Here is a 17,105-nt window from a genome sequence, read left to right as displayed (position 1 = left end):
TTTCTTGGCTGTTCCATCCTGTTTACTACTGCTTTGAACACTGCTGCTGCGAAAGACATAAACGACAAGTTCACTTCGGGTTGGAAATAAATTTTGCCTTCGCCAATTCATAGCCCAGCTTCTTGAATTCAAATTTCCTCTGTCTCTGTGGCAGCTAATATTTGGGATGTTTCGTTTATCCTGTCGTCATATGACCTAGGTCGACCTAATGCTGTTTTTAATCTGCTGAACACTAAAAATTCATGAAGACCAGAATGTTTAAATAATAAAATAATGTCCTAATTAACAGTCTAGTCTTACTGGCCACTGAAACTGCCTCAGCATCTGGAGTAGCAGAGCTATGCAGCTCCTTTCTGCTTTTATTTAAAGGAAGCTTTGGCTACAGGTAGTGCGTATATATTAACTATGACACCTAAAGGTCCCTGATGAGTTTGGCTGTGAGAATTTTAGAGGGTGATGTTCAGGGGTAGTGTGGTAGAAGTAAACAATATATGGTGAGGCAGACCATGGCGATGTAGCTAAAACAGCGAGAAATCAGGGAGATATCAGAGGCCTCTTGAGGGATAGAGAAGGCCCAGTCTTCCACCATTGGGAAGAGCATCTTTTGCCTCTGGAAAGCTGCCAGTAATGCTTTCTGCTGTTTTGAGATGGATAATTGCTGAAGAACAGAGGTTTGTGGGTAGTTGATAGGTGTGCAGTCAGAAACAACGGTGGCTCATCTGCACATGTTATGTCAGAGTGCACCTTGAATAGTTGAGCGCCATAGGCACCAACTCTGGGGCTGAGGACACCACAACCCACCCCTCTCCGAACTATGTGGGGATGGGACTGAGCCCCACAATCTTGAGGGGTCGGGTCACAGTGACGACAGGCCACACTGGACCTCCATGCACTGGCAGAGGGCCTTGTCAGGCCTCCCCGTGGTGGCAGTGCTCCCCATTGGGACTCCCAGTGGTGGCGGAAGGCCCCGCCAGGTCACGCACATACAACGAGCCTCCCCCCAAAAATGTTGGGCAGAACTCAGTGCCTTTGTTGAGGACCATGGAACTCTGCATTCCTCAATTATCTCTGAGGCATGTCAACATGGAGTAGGGCCTTTTCGGTGCTGGCACCCACAATGTAAAATGTATTTTTGGTTGAGATTTACCAAGCCCTGACACTTTACAGCTTTTGGCATTTGGCTGAAGTCTCCTTGTTTAAGAGGGCCTTCTGCTGAAAATCTTTCCTCTGTTGTTGAAGTAAAAGCAGAGAATACAGTGGTGCCCCGCAAGACGAATGCCTCGCAAGACGGAAAACCCGCTAGACGAAAGGGTTTTCCGTTTTGGAGGTGCTTCGCAGGACGAATTTCTCTATGGGCTTGCTTCGCAAGACGAAAATGTCTTGCGATTCCTGGGGTTTTTCCCCCGCTCCCCACCCCCTTTTTCTAAGGCACTAAGCTGCTAATAGCCTTTTAGCAGCTAATCCGCTAATCCCTTAAGCCTTTAATAGCCGCTAATAGCCGCTAAACCGCTAATAGCGCTAATCCGCTAATGGGCTTGCTTCGCAAGACGAAAGAACCGCTAGACGAAGAGACTCATGGAACGGATTCTTTTCATCTTGCGAGGCACCACTGTAGCTCTTGTCTCCTAATCTGCATCAAGGCTGCAGGCTTAAACACACATACTTAAAAGTAGGACCACTGAAGACAGTAGGACTTATGTCCAAGCAAATAATCCTTTAGTTACCTGGGAGTTAGCCCCGTAGGGACTCAATCCTGAATCTAGAATTGGCATGTAAATCTCAGCCTTTTAATACACTCTGACCTCACCTTTATAAATGAATCTCTAAATCTACAGGGGCTAAAACTTTGGTCTTTCTTAATTTAAACACAAATGAAGGAAATGGCCACTACAATGAAAGGAAAATTTGGGTGTGTGTGGCGGGGTTGCGGTTATATTGCTTCTGCTTAAGTACCATAATGAGGGTGAATTTTCTGTGAAAATTTCCCCAAATGAACAATAGGGAACCGAAACCTTCAAGTTTATATATTGCCTCTGTAACAAACTGGGTGCCTTGGGAATCATTCTAAATAAAATAAATATATCCTCAACCATGATTTTGTATCCTCTGTGGGTTGTGGAAAATGTTTTCTCCTTTTGGCTGTCAGCTGCTCTTAATTAACACAGGAATCTGACCAGTTGCAAGTTAACTACTAACTTAAAATCATGGGTTTTAGTAATTCAAAATGTTTCATGGTTAGCACGTTTATGTAGTCAGAGATGGTACAGGCTACGTGAATGTTACACAATTTGCACTTCGTAATTTAGTTTTCAAGGGCAAATCAACCTCTCTGCTTGCTAACGCTAATTTTCCAAGGGTTATAAGACTTTAATTTGATTCTTTATCCACTGTGCATAAAACAATCACTGGAATTTGCATAGTAAATTATCAGATAATCACTTTTTATGCCCACTACCTGCTAGTCGGGATGCACATTACTTTTAAGAGATACCCTAGGTAAGCACATGATGTAAACCAGAAGAAACTTTGCTGTAGAACAGATGGTGCAAAGTCTTCATGGAGTGAGTGCACAAATCTTGAAAATAGGAAGGAAGACGCATTATCAGGACTGTATAGATATAGATTATTGAATTCATTCTAGATGTACTCACTTTATTTCTGGTTATCTGCCCACTTTTGAATAAGCCTATTTATGGGCTGTATGCTAGATTCTCACTCTGATCCAGCTAGGTCAAGGGTTGGTAAGGTTTATCTTGCCTAGGCCGATTCACTCCAGCGGAGATCCCTCCATAGGCCGGATCGCGCCCACGATTTTCAGCGTCTGTGTCTGCGCAGACACAATTTTTGGTGCTGTGGAAGCGAGTCGCTGTGCTGCATCAGTTTAGCGCAGCGCACCGGGACTCGCCAAGTGGGTGGCTCGGTTCGGCGGTGGCATGTGGGCCAGTTAAACGACCCCCGTGGACCACTTGTGGCCCACGGGCCTTAGGTTGCTGACCCCTGAGCTAGGCTGATTTACTTGCAAACGGCCTTGGTCCAGTATACCTGAAGGAGCATCTCCACCCCCATCTTTCTGCCCGGACACTGAGGTCCAGCTCCAAGGGCTTTCTGACGGTTCCCTCAATGTGAGAAGTGGGGTTACAGGCAACCAGGCAGAGGGCCTTCTCGGTAGTGGCGCCTGCCCTGTGGAATGCCCTCCTATCAGATGTCAAGGAAATAAACAAATATCTGACTTTTCGAAGGCACCTGAAGGCAGCCCTGTTTAGGGAAATTTTCAATGTTTGAAGTTTTATTCTGTTTTTAGTGTTCTATTTGGAGCCGCCCAGAGTAGTTGGGGAAACCCAGCCAGATAGGCGGGGTATAAATAATAAAATTATTATTATTATTATAAACAGAGATTTAAACATGCATATTTCGTTAGGAATCTGGAATTATGCATTGGGTCCTGACGAAGTTAATTAAACTTGGGTCCCACTGAAATGAATGAGAACAAAGTGCAACTAACTTGGTCTCAAGATATGAACCTATAGCTAAAGTCTAATTGATTTCATAGAATTGTGGAACTGTAGCATTGGAAGGGATCCCATGGGTCATCTAGTCCAACCCCTGCAATGCAGGAATCTCAGCTAAAGCATTAATGACAGGTGGTCATCTAAACCTCTGCTTAAAAACCTACAAGGAAGGAGAGTCCACAACCTCCCGAGGGAGAATGTTCTGCTGTTGAACAGCACTCTTCCTGATGTTTAGTTGGAATCTCATTTCTTGTTTTTTAAAAAAGCGTAAGACTGTTTTAATAGACAAATAATGTTCACACATTGCTCACATCTGAGTGTTGTTGCGGGTGGTGCTGTGGGTTAAACCACAGAGCCTAGGACTTGCCGATCAGAAGATTGGTGCTTCGAATTCCCCTGACAGGGTGAGCTCCCATTGCTCGGTCCCTGCTCCTGCCAACCTAGCAGTTCGAAAGCATGTCAAAGTGCAAGTAGATAAATAGGTACCACTCTGGCGGGAAGGTAAACGGCATTTCCGTGCGCTGCTCTTGTTCGCCAGAAGCGGCTTAGTCATGCTGGCCATATGACCCAGAAGCTGTACTCGGCCAATAAAGCGAGATGAGCGCCGCAACCCCAGAGTCGGTCACAACTGGACCTAATGGTCAGGGGTTCCTTTACCATTTAACCATTATTTGAGTTTGCCCAGTTCTGCCTACCATATTCTTAGGTATCTGAGAATGAAATTGTTGCAATTTCATGATATCTGTTCCTGTGAAACATGGACAAGCAGTTAAATGTAAGGCATAATATTTAGAAAGCCTTTTTGAGGGGGGAGGGGGCGGGAAAGCACTTGAAAATCTCCAGGCATCCCATCTGTGTTTAAAGGAACAATAATAACAAAACTTTAAATTAGCATAAGAGATTTAAGGCATTTCAGGAAAACATTGATTAAATCTGCCAATGAAACGAATGTGCTTGGTGAGTGACCTAATTAGTGTATACTTGGTTCTTTTTCACTGCACTGCTTACCACTAATTGCTGTTCTGCTGGTCTTCTCCTGACAAGCCGCAGAAAAAGACAAGGATGAGGGATTTGTTGCGAAAATAGTGACATTCAGTTTTAATTCATTTGAACCTACTGCCAAGTTAATTATGGAATTGAGAAACTGAGCGCAGGAGGCTCCCAGCAGCCGTTTAGGTTATGGGAGACATAGTTGTTTAGTTTCTGGCTGTGAGTTCAGATAGAGCTTATTACGCCACACATAAAAGTCCACTTGCTGTGTCTTTAAGTGGGCTTCCCCTACATGCACACATACACAGATTGGTGCCTATAGATTCACAGTTGTTGTTTTTTCTCTGCATGCCATAAAGCCTAAGTAAAATTAGTCACTTGTTTTCCTTTCTTTCAGGAGGGGGTTCCTAGCGGTTAGTAAACACAAGGGACAGTCTTGACAAAGTTATATACATATTAAATTTCAGAGTTGGAGGCATTCCTCCCAAAGCGAGTGTGGTACTTGCTTCCGAGAAACCGCACCCTTGTCCATGTGGACTTCGGAGTGATTTCTTTTCTGACCTTCATTCATCACAGTGCTGTTTCGATTTGGCTTCTGCCAAGTTCTACGTCATTTGTCTCGCCGTCTGCTATTTCACTCAAGTTACGTATGCTACGTAACTCTGTGCAACTTATATACTTAACATTCATTTCAGTGTAAAGGAAATGTCAAAAGCATGTAATACAAACCCCATTCATTATTTCATTATTTGTGTGCATGCACACAAAAGCTCATACCAAGAACAAACTGAGTTGGTCTCTAAGGTGCCACTGGACAATCAATATATATATATATATATATATATATATATATATATATATATATATATTCCCATTCATTATGTATCATTTGTGACATAAAAACAACAATAACTTTGGGAACTTGGGAACTGTGGCAATTTCTCCTTCTTTTCCTGTATATGTTGGAATTCTCTGACATCCCTTTAGAAGTCATGTTTCACCTCTTTCTCTTTTTTTTTTTACAATACTAGGGTCTTTTTTTAGCTTAGAAAGTATTATTTCATCATAGGGGACGTGTGCAAAATTATTTTCATAGTGTGGAGAAAGCAGATGCATGTATATTTCAGGCATGTCCAAAGTAAGTTTCGGCGGCCTAATCCGGCCCACCAGTCAGCTTAATCTGGCCCCTGTGGCAGTTTATTTCCTGAGGTAAAATCCTAAAAAAAGCTCAACAACTTCAATCCTAAGTTTGGACACTAGAAGTTGGGCTCATCCAGGAAGGTGAATGTTGGAATATTCAGAGCAGGCAAAAAGTATTTCTTGATACTGTGCATTTCTTAATACTGTGTATAGCTAAGCTATGAAATTTGCTGCCTATAATGGGTACTAACATGGAAGGCTTTAAAAGCAGGGTGAGACAAATTCATAGAGGTTAAGGCTGTCAGTGACCACTAGCTATTATGTTTGTGAACTATGTTGAGCCCGCCTGGTGTGAGAGCCAGTGTTGGTGTAGTGGTTAAGAGCGGTAGTCTTGTAATCTGGGGAACCGGGTTCGCGTCTCCGCTCCTCCACATGCAGCTGCTGGATGACCTTGGGCCAGTCACACTTCTCTGAAGTCTCTCAGCCCCACTCACCTCACAGAGAGTTTGTTGTGGGGGAGGAAGGGAAAGGAGAATGTTAGCCGCTTTGAGACTCCTTAAAGGGAGTGAAAGGCGGGATATCAAATCCAAACACTTCTTCTTCTTCTGGCATAACAGTTAGAGTGTTGAACCAGGCCCTGGGAATGCCGGGTTCGAATCCCCACACAGCCATGAAGCTCAGTGGGTGGCCTAACCTAACCTACCTCCCAGGGTTGTTTTGGGAATGAAATGAGGAGGAGAACCATGTATAGCACCTTGAGAACCATGGAAGATACAAGTGGTATATAAACAACAACAACAAGCTCCCATAGTGGGTTGTTACTGGGAATAGTTACTGGGGAGCACAAGTGGGGAGGGTGCAGTTCTGCTCCTCTCCTGCTTGTGGGCTTCCCATAGGCATATGGTTGGCCCATCTAAGATCAAGATGCTGGACCAGATGTTATTTTGGTCTGATTTCAGCAGAATTCTTCTAACATTCTTCTAGATCAGCGGTTCTCAACCTGTGGGTTCCCAGATGTTGTTGGACTACAACTCCCATCATCCCTGAGCTCTGGCCTTGCTAGCTAGGGGTGATGGGAGTTGTAGTTCAACAACATCTGGGGAGCCACAAGTTGAGAACGGCTGTTCTAGACCTTACATTCAGACTGTGGGCATTGCTTCTGAAAATGCCTGCTTATAATGGAGGATTCCCTAACAGACTTATTGCCAGGATGAGTATGAATTTGTTCTCATATAAAATAAGAATAGTGAAATTCTTTGCCTGCTAACAAGGATTAATAAATGTCAGAAATGCCATTTTGGGTGGTTCTGTCAAACCAAGGGTGAAATTAGCTTGCTGGCCAGAAGTTGAAACTGCAGTGCCATGAAGCAGTTAGCACGAGAGATGTATTGGATCCTGAGATCTAGATGTTTGTGTAATCCCTTACTAACAATGGGGCTTCAAATGGCTTCTAAAGCAATTGGTTGAGAAAGATGCTCCTAGAATTTGGGATGATTTCAAGAGCTGTCTTCTACATAGCATTAAGAGCTATAGTTTGAAAAGAAGAAGCGGAAATCCTAATGCATCTGTTTCAGTTCTTAAAGTCAACTAGACACTGGCCGCATTCACACATAATGATAAAGCCAGGATTCCTGGCTCACTTGAAGTATGATGTGAATTCATGGCAACCGCTGGCTGTATAGATGTCTGAATGGCACAGAGCCCCTCACATGTGTTCATTGGGCTTTCTTTACAGACAACCACATGCCACAGGCAGCTAAAGGCAAGAGATGCAAGTCAGGAGCAGGGCTACAGCCTACATGATTACCATTTACATGTGATTAATGTGTGGCTAGGGCTGTGAATGAATTGAAGAAAAGACAATAACAGTGATGTGTTAGTTAAATGAAATTTATATACAGTGGTACCTCGGGTTACAGACGCTTCAGGTTACAGACTCTGCTAAGCCAGAAGTAGTACCTCAGGTTAAGAACTTTGCTTCAGGATGAGAACAGAAATCGTGTGGTGGCAACAGCAGGAGGCCCCATATGCTAAAGTGGTACCTCAGGTTAAGAACAGTTTCAGGTTAAGAACGGACCTTCAAAACGAATTAAGTTCTTAACCCGAGGTACCACTGTATTAACAACAACAACAACTCAGTAATAATCTCTGTTTGGAATACTGTTTTAACCTTTGAATAACTTGTTTGTTTTAAAGATAATATATTACTCAAAACACTCTCTCTCTCTCTCTCTCTCTCTCTCTCTCTGTGTGTGTGTGTGTGCGCGTGTGTGTAACCTACTGAATGGAATTGATGCAAGGCGTTCGTTTCTTTCTTTCTTTCTTTCTTTCTTTCTTTCTTTCTTTCTTTCTTTCTTTCATATACTGTGCTTCATCCCTAGAACTCAGGGTAGTTCATAACATAGTAATACAATATAAAAACACAAGATACATAATACAAACAAAAACAAGAGCAAAAAAAACATTAAGCCACCCACTCCCCACCCACAAACACATTTAAAAGGTGTGTACGAGACTTGCTTGAAGAAGAAGGGTTTTACCTGGCGCCTAAAGCTATATTATGAAGGTGCCAGCCTAGCCTCCCTGGGGAGAGCATTCCACAAATGGGGAGCCACTGCAGGAAAGGCCTGCTTTCTTGTTGCCACCCTCTGGACCTCTTGTGGAGGACGTATATGAAGAAGGGCCTCAGGTGATTATTGCAGGATCCAGGTAGGTTCATATGGATAGAGGCAGTCCTTGAGGTATTACCTGAGCGGTTTAAGGCTTTAAATTTCAAAACAAGCACTTTGAAGTGGGCCCAGAAACTAATTGGTAGCCAGGTAGCTAATTGGGCCAGGATCAGTGTAATATGTTCAGACTGTCTTGCCCTGGTGAACAACCTGGTCTCTGAATTCTGTACCAGGACTGTCATTTAGGCACCTGATGCTGAAAATATTACTACATGGTAGTATACATATAAACAGGGCTTTTTTTTCCAGCTGGAACTCACTGGAGCTTAGTTCTGGCACCTCTCAGGTGGGTGCCATTATAAGAGAAGAAGGGAAGGTGTTCATGGTGAGATCTAGCACCTCTTTCTCAAGAAAAGAATAGCACTGCGTATAAATTGTCATCCTTTAATGCCAGTCAAAAGCACTATTACATCTTTCGGCTACCCTTGTATCTTAATTTGTGTGAAATGTGGCTAAACTGCCTGTGGTGGAATCTCTGCCAATATCACAGCCAGCTAGACATATCATAAACATACTGGCTGAACCGTTCTTACCAGTTTGATATACAGTGGTACCTTGGGTTAAGTATTTAATTCGTTCCAGACGTCCGTACTTAACCTGAAACTGTTCTTAAGCTGAAGCACCACTTTAGCTAATGGGGCCTCCTGCTGCTGCCGCACCGCCGGAGCACAATTTCTGTTCTCAACCTGAAGCAAAGTTCTTAACCCGAGGTACTATTTCTGGATAAGGGGAGTCTGTAACCTGAAGCGTATGTAACCTGAAGCTTTTGTAACCTGAGGTACCTCTGTACTATATTGATAAGTCAGTGTGTCGTTTCTCTTTCAATAGCTGACTTCAACCCCTTCAGGTAAAGATTTCTGACATATGTAAATATATAATGCAAAATGCTAATTAGACCTAGAATCCTTTGCAGACTTACATGTAAGTAGGACTTATTTCTCAGTGGGACTTATTTCTGCGTAAACAAGCACGTGATTCATAGATTTTGTTACTCAACATCGTTACAGTTACTGATTCTATAATAAAAGTGATTAGGTTACTTCAGAACAAGCGTTTTGGGGATCATGGCCTTAGTAATTCATACTGCACGTCTTCGCTGCAGAACACTTTTTAGGACTGCTGTGTATAACAAGTTCATTTCTTTGTAACATGCTGTGAGAAGACTAAAAAAAAGGAGGAATATGGTTGGGAATATAGTACGGTTAATTAAAACATAAAAACATAATGCTAATTATGTTTTTGTGTTTTTTGGTGGCAGCATTTGTAGGGAGGCAGCCGCAGTAACTTTGCACTGGACTTCTTATGTATATAATATATGAATATTCTTCCTAAAAAGTGGAGGGGAAATAAGAGTCCAAAATGCAAAATAATCATATTTTGTTGTGTTATAGAACGCTTGGGAAGATGCCAGATATCTCTTGTATAACAGGTGAAGAGCCGCTGCCATGTGTTTCCATTTGTTTGCTACTACTAGGAGTTACGTATTTTTGGTAATTTGTCAAGAATTTCTAATGCAACTCGTACAGTCTTTTTTACTGTGCTTTCTTTTGTGCAAATTATTTCCCCCCATTTTGCAGATATGGAATTGAAGCTGAAGGCTTGACCACACATCATTTCAGTTCAGTCATCTGTGGGTTAGGCAGGGCTTTTTCCAAGCGGAACTCACTGGTACCTCTTTAGCGTTAGGGCTCAATATCTTTGGCTGGATGCTCCCCCAACAAATTCCAGCACCACTTTTTCTAGGAAAAAAAAAGTCCTGAGTTTAGGTGACTGGGAATAAATGACTCTCTTCTCCTCCACTCAGGAGGGGAGAACAGTGAACCCCTCAGTCTGATCCCTGGTTGTTCAAATTATCTTTGATTTAAAGCACACCATAGTGCCTGAGTGTGGGTGTAACCTAGAATTGCGGTTTCTTTAAGTAGTACAGTCAAACCTCCGTTCCCGAATGGCTCTGTTTTGGAATGTTTTGGCTCCCGAACGCCGAAAACCCGGAAATAAATGCTCCGGTTTCTGAACGTTTTTTGGAAGCCGAACGTCCGACGCGGCTTCCGCTTGAGTGCGGGGAGCTCTTGCGACCAATCGGAAACCGATCCTTGGTTGTTGAACATTTCAGAAGCCAAACGGGCTTCTGGAATGGATTACATTCGACAACCGAGGTCTGAGTGTAGAAGCTCTCACCAAAGGGGCAGAAGGCAGGGAGAGTGTGTGAGCTTGAGATGCACTGCAACTTGTTCCTGATCGCATAAATTGGGCCAATAAATCCTGGGCAAAGGTGGGATTTCTTAAGTTGCAAAGGCAAAGTCCACCATTGTTGATATTTTATAAATGGTTGCATTGACTATCAGGACTGCAATCCTGACTCAATGGGAGAGAGATTAGGGTCGCACATAGCTGCTTCTCTGCTGGTGGCAGTGGGGAAACTCTATGGAGGCTCTGGAGCAGTGAAAGTCTCAAGCTTTTACCTGGCAGATGGGAAACTATTGTGGATAGCAGTCAATGGGAATTTTTGGGCAGGCAGCAGAGGCGGATCCCATTAGAGAGCCTTGTTCAACTTTGGGTCTCCATTTGTTGGACTACAACTCCCATCATTCCTAGCAAGCATGGACAGTGGTCAGGGATGATGGGAGTCATAGTTCAGGAACAACCCAAGGTTAAGAAAGGCTGCCTTAGGGACTCCCTGTCAAACACCTTCCACCCTAGCCGGCGGGGCTGTAGATGTGATGGTCAATCTGCTTCTTCATGTTGTCCGACCCCCTACATTGGAATTGTTCTTGCTGATGTCAAGGAAACCCTGCAAGAATGGAGCTGCTGGATTAAATTGCTGTGCAAAGTTGCCTTAAAGTTAATTAAAGGTACTTGTGCTTTGCAAGAGTTCAGCTGTGATGATTGCTTTTCAACAGAGTACTGTACCAGAAGACCTGCTGTTCATTCTTAATACTTGTTCAGTAATAAAGGATCCGGAAACCCTTGGTGTATTAATGTTCCTTTTTTAAAGAAAAAAAAACCAACAATGTGTTTTAAGGTGTTTTATTTGTTATGTTGTTGGCATCCGTCTGTCTCGAGAGAGAGTGGAAGAGTGTGCCATCAGGGGCAAAGTCAAACTGTCAGAGAGTTACAGCGCCTGCTGTGGCTGTAGAGACAATGACAGGGAACAAATAACAAATATTTGTCGTATTTATTCATTCACTATATTGTTATAATATTTATTATTATAAAATAATAAATAATATATATTATTATAAAAGCCATTGTGCCTTTATTGTGTCAGTTGATCAACAGAAAGAATCCTTAGTCAGAGAATGGAAGAGCCCCCTCTGTGGTCAGTATGTAAAAACAAGTATTTGCCCCTTCTGAATTTTTGAATGTTGGAACAAGGACAAGTGTTCATTGCTAGAACTTTACCTTGGCTGTCTTCCTGCCCTTTCCATAATACAGCCGTACCTTGGAAGTCAAACGGAATCCGTTCTGGAAGTCCGTTCGACTTCCAAAACGTTTGGAAACCAAAGCGCGGCTTCTGATTGGCTGTAGGAAGCTCCTGCAGCCAATCAGAAGCTGTGGAAGCCCTGTCGGACGTTGGGGTTCCAAAGAACGTTCGCAAACTGGAACAATCACTTCCAGGTTTGTGGCGTTTGGGAGCCAAAACGTCCGGGTACCAAGGCGTTTGGGATCCAAGGTACAACTGTATACATTTATAACACAATCGTGTGCATGTCTACACAGAAGTAGGTACCAGTGTGTTAAATGGGAGATAGTCTGGGATTTCAGCCTTAGTACAGGCCTATATATGTCTACTCAGAGGGACTAGTTGCAGAGTAATATACCCTGTGGCATCCCATAAGGTTACCCCAGTGGTTCTCAAAGGGTGTGGTGTGTCACACACAGCTCCCAGCCCCAGATGGTCCAGAAGGATGTTATGGTCGATGGAATCAAAGCCGCTGAGAGATCCAGCAGAACCAGGAAACAGCTCTCATCTTTGTCCCTAGCCCTCCGGAGATCATCGACCAGTGCAACCAAGGCAGTTTCAGTCCCATGATGAGGCCTGAATAAGATATCTGACCTTCAGTATAGGGTTGGGATTGCCATTTTATTATATTGGGATTTCAATATTGATAGACTGTGGGATTTTAATAGGGTGCTTACATACCTCTCCCTATTCCCCCTTCTGATTCATGCACAAGGTTTCTAGATAAAAAATGCAATACAGTCAGTGTAGCCACATATTTGTGGCTGCCTTCTGTATTAATGCATATTGACCCAGTAAATGGAGATGTCTGCCTGAAAGCTGTTAAGCTATCAGCATTCTAGTGCTAATATTATTATAGCTTTCAGGCAAGTTGGTGTCTGCTATATGGATTGCAGCAAGGATTAAGGGGAGGGCGAAGGTAAAGCTGTGGCTTTTCTCTGAGAGACATGTTACATATATTCCAAAAACATACAATGCGTATTAAAGGTCCAAAAGAGGTCTGAATGCAATGCTTCTCGGGTGCATCATTATACTAAGAGTACTTTGAAATTAGTGCCATGTTCACCAAAGAAGAAATGTAGTTTTCCATGGCTGACGAGAGGGGAATGGTGGAACGTCAGAAATTGTTTCCTAGAGGTTCATTGATAATATTCACAAGTAGATTCATGCAGTAAACATGAGATACGCTGTGGTCTAAACCACTGAGCCTAGCTCCTGTCCACCTAGCACATTCAAAAAGCACGTCAAAAACGTCAAAGTGCAAAGTAGATAAATAGGTACTACTCTGGTGGGAAGGTAAATGGTGTTTCCATGCACTGCTCTGGTTCGCTCTGGCTACCTGACCTGGAAGCTGTCTGCGGACAAAGTCGGCTCCCTAGGCCTATAGAGTGAGATGAGCGCGCAACCCCAGAGTCGTCTGTGACTGGACTTAACGGTCAGGGGTACCTTTACCTTTACCTCAGTTTTGAGGTGATAGGGAAAGTCATGCAAAGAGGTTGAGGAAACGTTCTTTCACATGTGGTTATAATGAACTGAAAAAAAATGTTTAAAAGTACTTTTCCAAACAACAACAATGAGTCCTTTTTGCTGGGGATAATTCAGACTGAAATTCAAAAAAGGTTATTTATGTATGCTACTCAGGGCTTTTTTTTCTCTTTAAAAAATGTTTAGGGGTCATTTCTTGAGCCATTTTGACTCAAGAAAATCACCATTTTAAAGTTCAAATCTGGAAAAATAAATACAGTAAATGGACAAAAGTAGAAAGATTCACAACATGTTTAGGGGTATGCGTACCCCTGGGTCCCCCCACAAAAAACCCACTGATGCTACTACTGTGACCCATGTTTTGTTAGGCCAAAAATGGAAAACAAGCGAGGTCCCAACCAAAGAAGAGGGGCAACTTAAGCTGGCAGAATATGCGCAGCTTGTAGACTTAACATATAGAATAAGAGAACAAGAAGAACGTAAGTTTAGAGAAGATTGGAAAACGTTTATTGAATATATTGGGGGGAAATTGTGTACACCTGAAAACATTGGCAGCATTAAAATAAATCCAACAGTGTAAATAAGTTTTGATGTATGCAACAATGAAATATTAAATGGTTTAGCTTTTGTAAAATATGCAGGGATTTATGATATGTAAAATGAACCATGGAATGAGAAGAAGATGAGATGGAGGTTAAAAAACAATTTGTTTATATAGAAGTATTTTTACCCTATCCTTCAGGCAAAAAAGACTCCCAGAGCAGACTACAGAGATTAGAAATAATCTAATTAGACTATAATCTTGCAGTCTAAAAGATGTGGCACAAAAGGAAATGGGAATGGGAGGGAAGAGGAAAAAAGCAAGCGTGGGGACTAGTTCTTAGTTCTGAAGTTCAGGGAGTAGTAATTCAACAGGTCATGGAACTGGATCTAGCTAGGGTTGCCATTTGTTGAAGAGCAAAAAGGAGAACACCTTTGCCAAGTTATACTTTTAACTACGGATCGCTCTGATGACTCTCATTTTACATATTCATGAAAAAGAGGAAGTGTCCAGGAAAAAGGGAACATAGGGCACAATGAGATGGCTGCCGACTCCTTTCTGTCTCGCGGTCTCAGAAATGTCATTTGGTAGCTAGAGGGAGCAGGGCTAACATGGAAGCCGTTGTTGATAAGAGAGAAGTTGTTTAAAAAGTTGGATGTTCTTTGAAGGTATTAATACTTCTGTATTTCCCCCCCTAAAGGTTATGGTTTTGTAGATTTTGACAGCCCAGCAGCAGCACAGAAGGCAGTAGCATCTCTTAAAGCAAATGGAGTTCAAGCGCAAATGGCAAAGGTAAGATCAATGAGAGGGCATTCGTAACCTTGTGATGTTGTGTATTACTCTCTGCGGTAATAATTTTGTGGGATTGTTCTATTTCCTTGCTGTTTTCTAAACCTGGATTTCTTGCAGTCTTGTTTTATTACTCAACACAAATTTGACTTCTGACTCTACTGATTTCTTCTTCATCTTCTTTTGTCTGTTGGCTTGCCAATGTGTATGATGCCTGTGATTTGCCCGGGTCCTGAAATGTGGTGCTCTTAAGTTCCATAACACTCTCCTGCCATCCTTCAAGGAACTTCATAAGACAAGGTTAATACACCTTTAGGCGCCGGGCGAAAACTTTTCTCTTTAACCAGGCCTTTGGCTGATTGACATCCGATGCCCTTTAAAAATGTGGAAAGGGGGATTATTAGGTTGTCTTTGTTTTTATGGTGCATTTTCTGGTGGTTTTATGTTGCGAAGCACCCTGAGATCTATGAGTATAGGGTGGTATACAAATAATAATAATAATAATAATAATAATAATAATAATATGCTTGAGATGGGAAGAGCACTGACATCCAGGCCCGAAATATGACAGTGGAGAGGTGGAATATGTGTTCCAGGCTGGCTAGTTGGTGCCTGGTTGCTGCACAGCCTCAATACTTTGGGGCTCGGTCAAGCCTTGCACCATTCTGCATAAACCTGAGATGGCTTATGGGGGAAAGGTTGCTGGAGACAGTGCCCTTGGCTAAAGCTGCAAAGCATATGCAGACGTTGAGATCATAAGTGGCTTCCCTTTGGTCATGAGAGGTTGCATGCAGTATCGGACAATTGATGGATCCACGAGTGCACCTGCTGGATACCCCAGAAGACAAATACGCATTATAGATTGGCATTATTGTCTTGGTTCTCCAGCCGAGAATCTTGGCGTGGCGAAATGCAGCAGGAACACACTGATTGCCTGCATGAGGAACTTTGGCAACCGTGTATTGATTGTAGAGCCCATTGCAGATTAAATTATTTTTTAGCAACCTCCTTTTAATGGGGATCTCAAATGATCTGGCTGTGCCAGATTCTGGGAGACTTCTGTTTCCCCAGGCAATTTATTTCCCTTACTCTCTCAGCCTGCTGTGCGTTTTCTAGCTGCCACCTCATATTCTGCCGAACGGTATGGTTTTATTGCATATGAATAATTCATTATGTATACCTATTGCTTGCCATTCTGAGATTGCTTAGATGAAAGGTGATATGCAAATGCTTTAAATAAAGATAAGCAAATATATAAGATAAATCCCCCGTGACCTTCTCGCTAGTGCTTTAAGATCTCCATGGGAGGTCATGCTTGTGGAGCTGGCTGTGGACAAAGTCCATGCAGCGGTAACACAAGGCAGAGGCCTCTCAGTGGTGGCCCCTCTGTCTGTGCAACTGTCTCCTGATTGTCCCCCATATTGCTGACATTTAGGTGTCATGTTAAATGCTTGCATTTCACCAGACTGTGGTTCGTTGCTTAATTTAGCAGAGAGTTTACAATGCACTTCATTGTGGTTTAAAGATTGCTGTTGATTGGTTGATAAGATTTTAATTGTTGTTTTTATCTTCTTTGCATTGTATTTCAATATTATTGGTAGTTGCTCTGGGCACTGGCTGGTGTTCAAGAATAAGACATTGATTGATTGATTGATTGATTGATTATGAGGGGGGGACTAGAATCCACCCTCAGTCTAATAAAATGATGTGCATTTGTCTGTGCCACATTCTGTATAACTATGGCTATGGTTACTTGTGTTTTGGTAACCTCCAAGTTGGACCATTGTAATGAATTCTACCTGGGGCTGTCCTTGAATATGGACCATAAATTGCAACGAGTGCAAATCACAGCTGAAAGGGGCAGCCAGCCACAAGCATATGGCTCCTATTTAGAAGTGTCTGCATTGGTTGCAAATTGTTTTCTGGGACCAATTGAAGGTGCTTACTTTAACATTTAAAGACCTCAAAAGCAGGGGACCCAAATACTGCAAAAACACTTTCCTTCATATCAAACTGCTTATGCTTTTAAGATCAGCAGATGAGGCCCTACGCAGGTTGAAGTGTGTGGTGTGGAGGTCCTGGGAAGAGACTTCTTAGTGCTGGCTCCTCACATGCGGAACTCCTTTCTTCTTAGGTGTGTCTGGCCACATCTTTATATAGTTTGGGGTGGTTTGTAAACACATCTTTTTCAACAGGCATTTGGAGGAGACACTTGACTAGAAAAAAAGGTTTAATTTGCTGCTGCACTTAATAAACTGCTACCTATTTAAATTGTTATGAGTCGTTGTGCTTTGCATTTTAATGATCATGTTATTTTATGGATTTTAATACATTTATATATGGGTGTGGGTGTGTGGGTGTTGTTTGACCTTGGTGTAAATTGACATATGTTAATAGTGGTATATAAGTCATCTAAATAAATTGTTGTGTTATATATTCAATTTCTATCATGCCTTTCC

At 42.5% G+C, this 17,105-nt stretch overlaps 1 protein-coding gene across 10 annotated transcripts in view; it reads left to right on the top strand.

Moving 5' to 3' along the window:
- The window catches only part of RBMS3 (RNA binding motif single stranded interacting protein 3), a gene marked incomplete at its 3' end in the record, with an annotated part of 742,271 nt that overhangs the window by 461,269 nt on the left and 263,897 nt on the right, over positions 1 to 17,105 (top strand). For all 10 annotated transcript variants that reach the window (XM_083405003.1, XM_083405001.1, XM_083405007.1 and 7 more), the window contains one exon: positions 14,558 to 14,649. In XM_083405003.1, the coding sequence (XP_083261129.1) occupies positions 14,558 to 14,649 (92 nt within the window). The remainder of the gene's footprint in view (positions 1 to 14,557; positions 14,650 to 17,105) is intronic.

Source organism: Podarcis tiliguerta (genome assembly GCF_965153285.1).
Source record: "Podarcis tiliguerta genome assembly, chromosome: 12".
Taxonomy (NCBI): domain Eukaryota; kingdom Metazoa; phylum Chordata; class Lepidosauria; order Squamata; family Lacertidae; genus Podarcis; species Podarcis tiliguerta.
The sequence above is the reverse complement of the archived record's forward strand: the minus strand, read 5'-3'. Positions and strand labels throughout refer to the sequence as shown.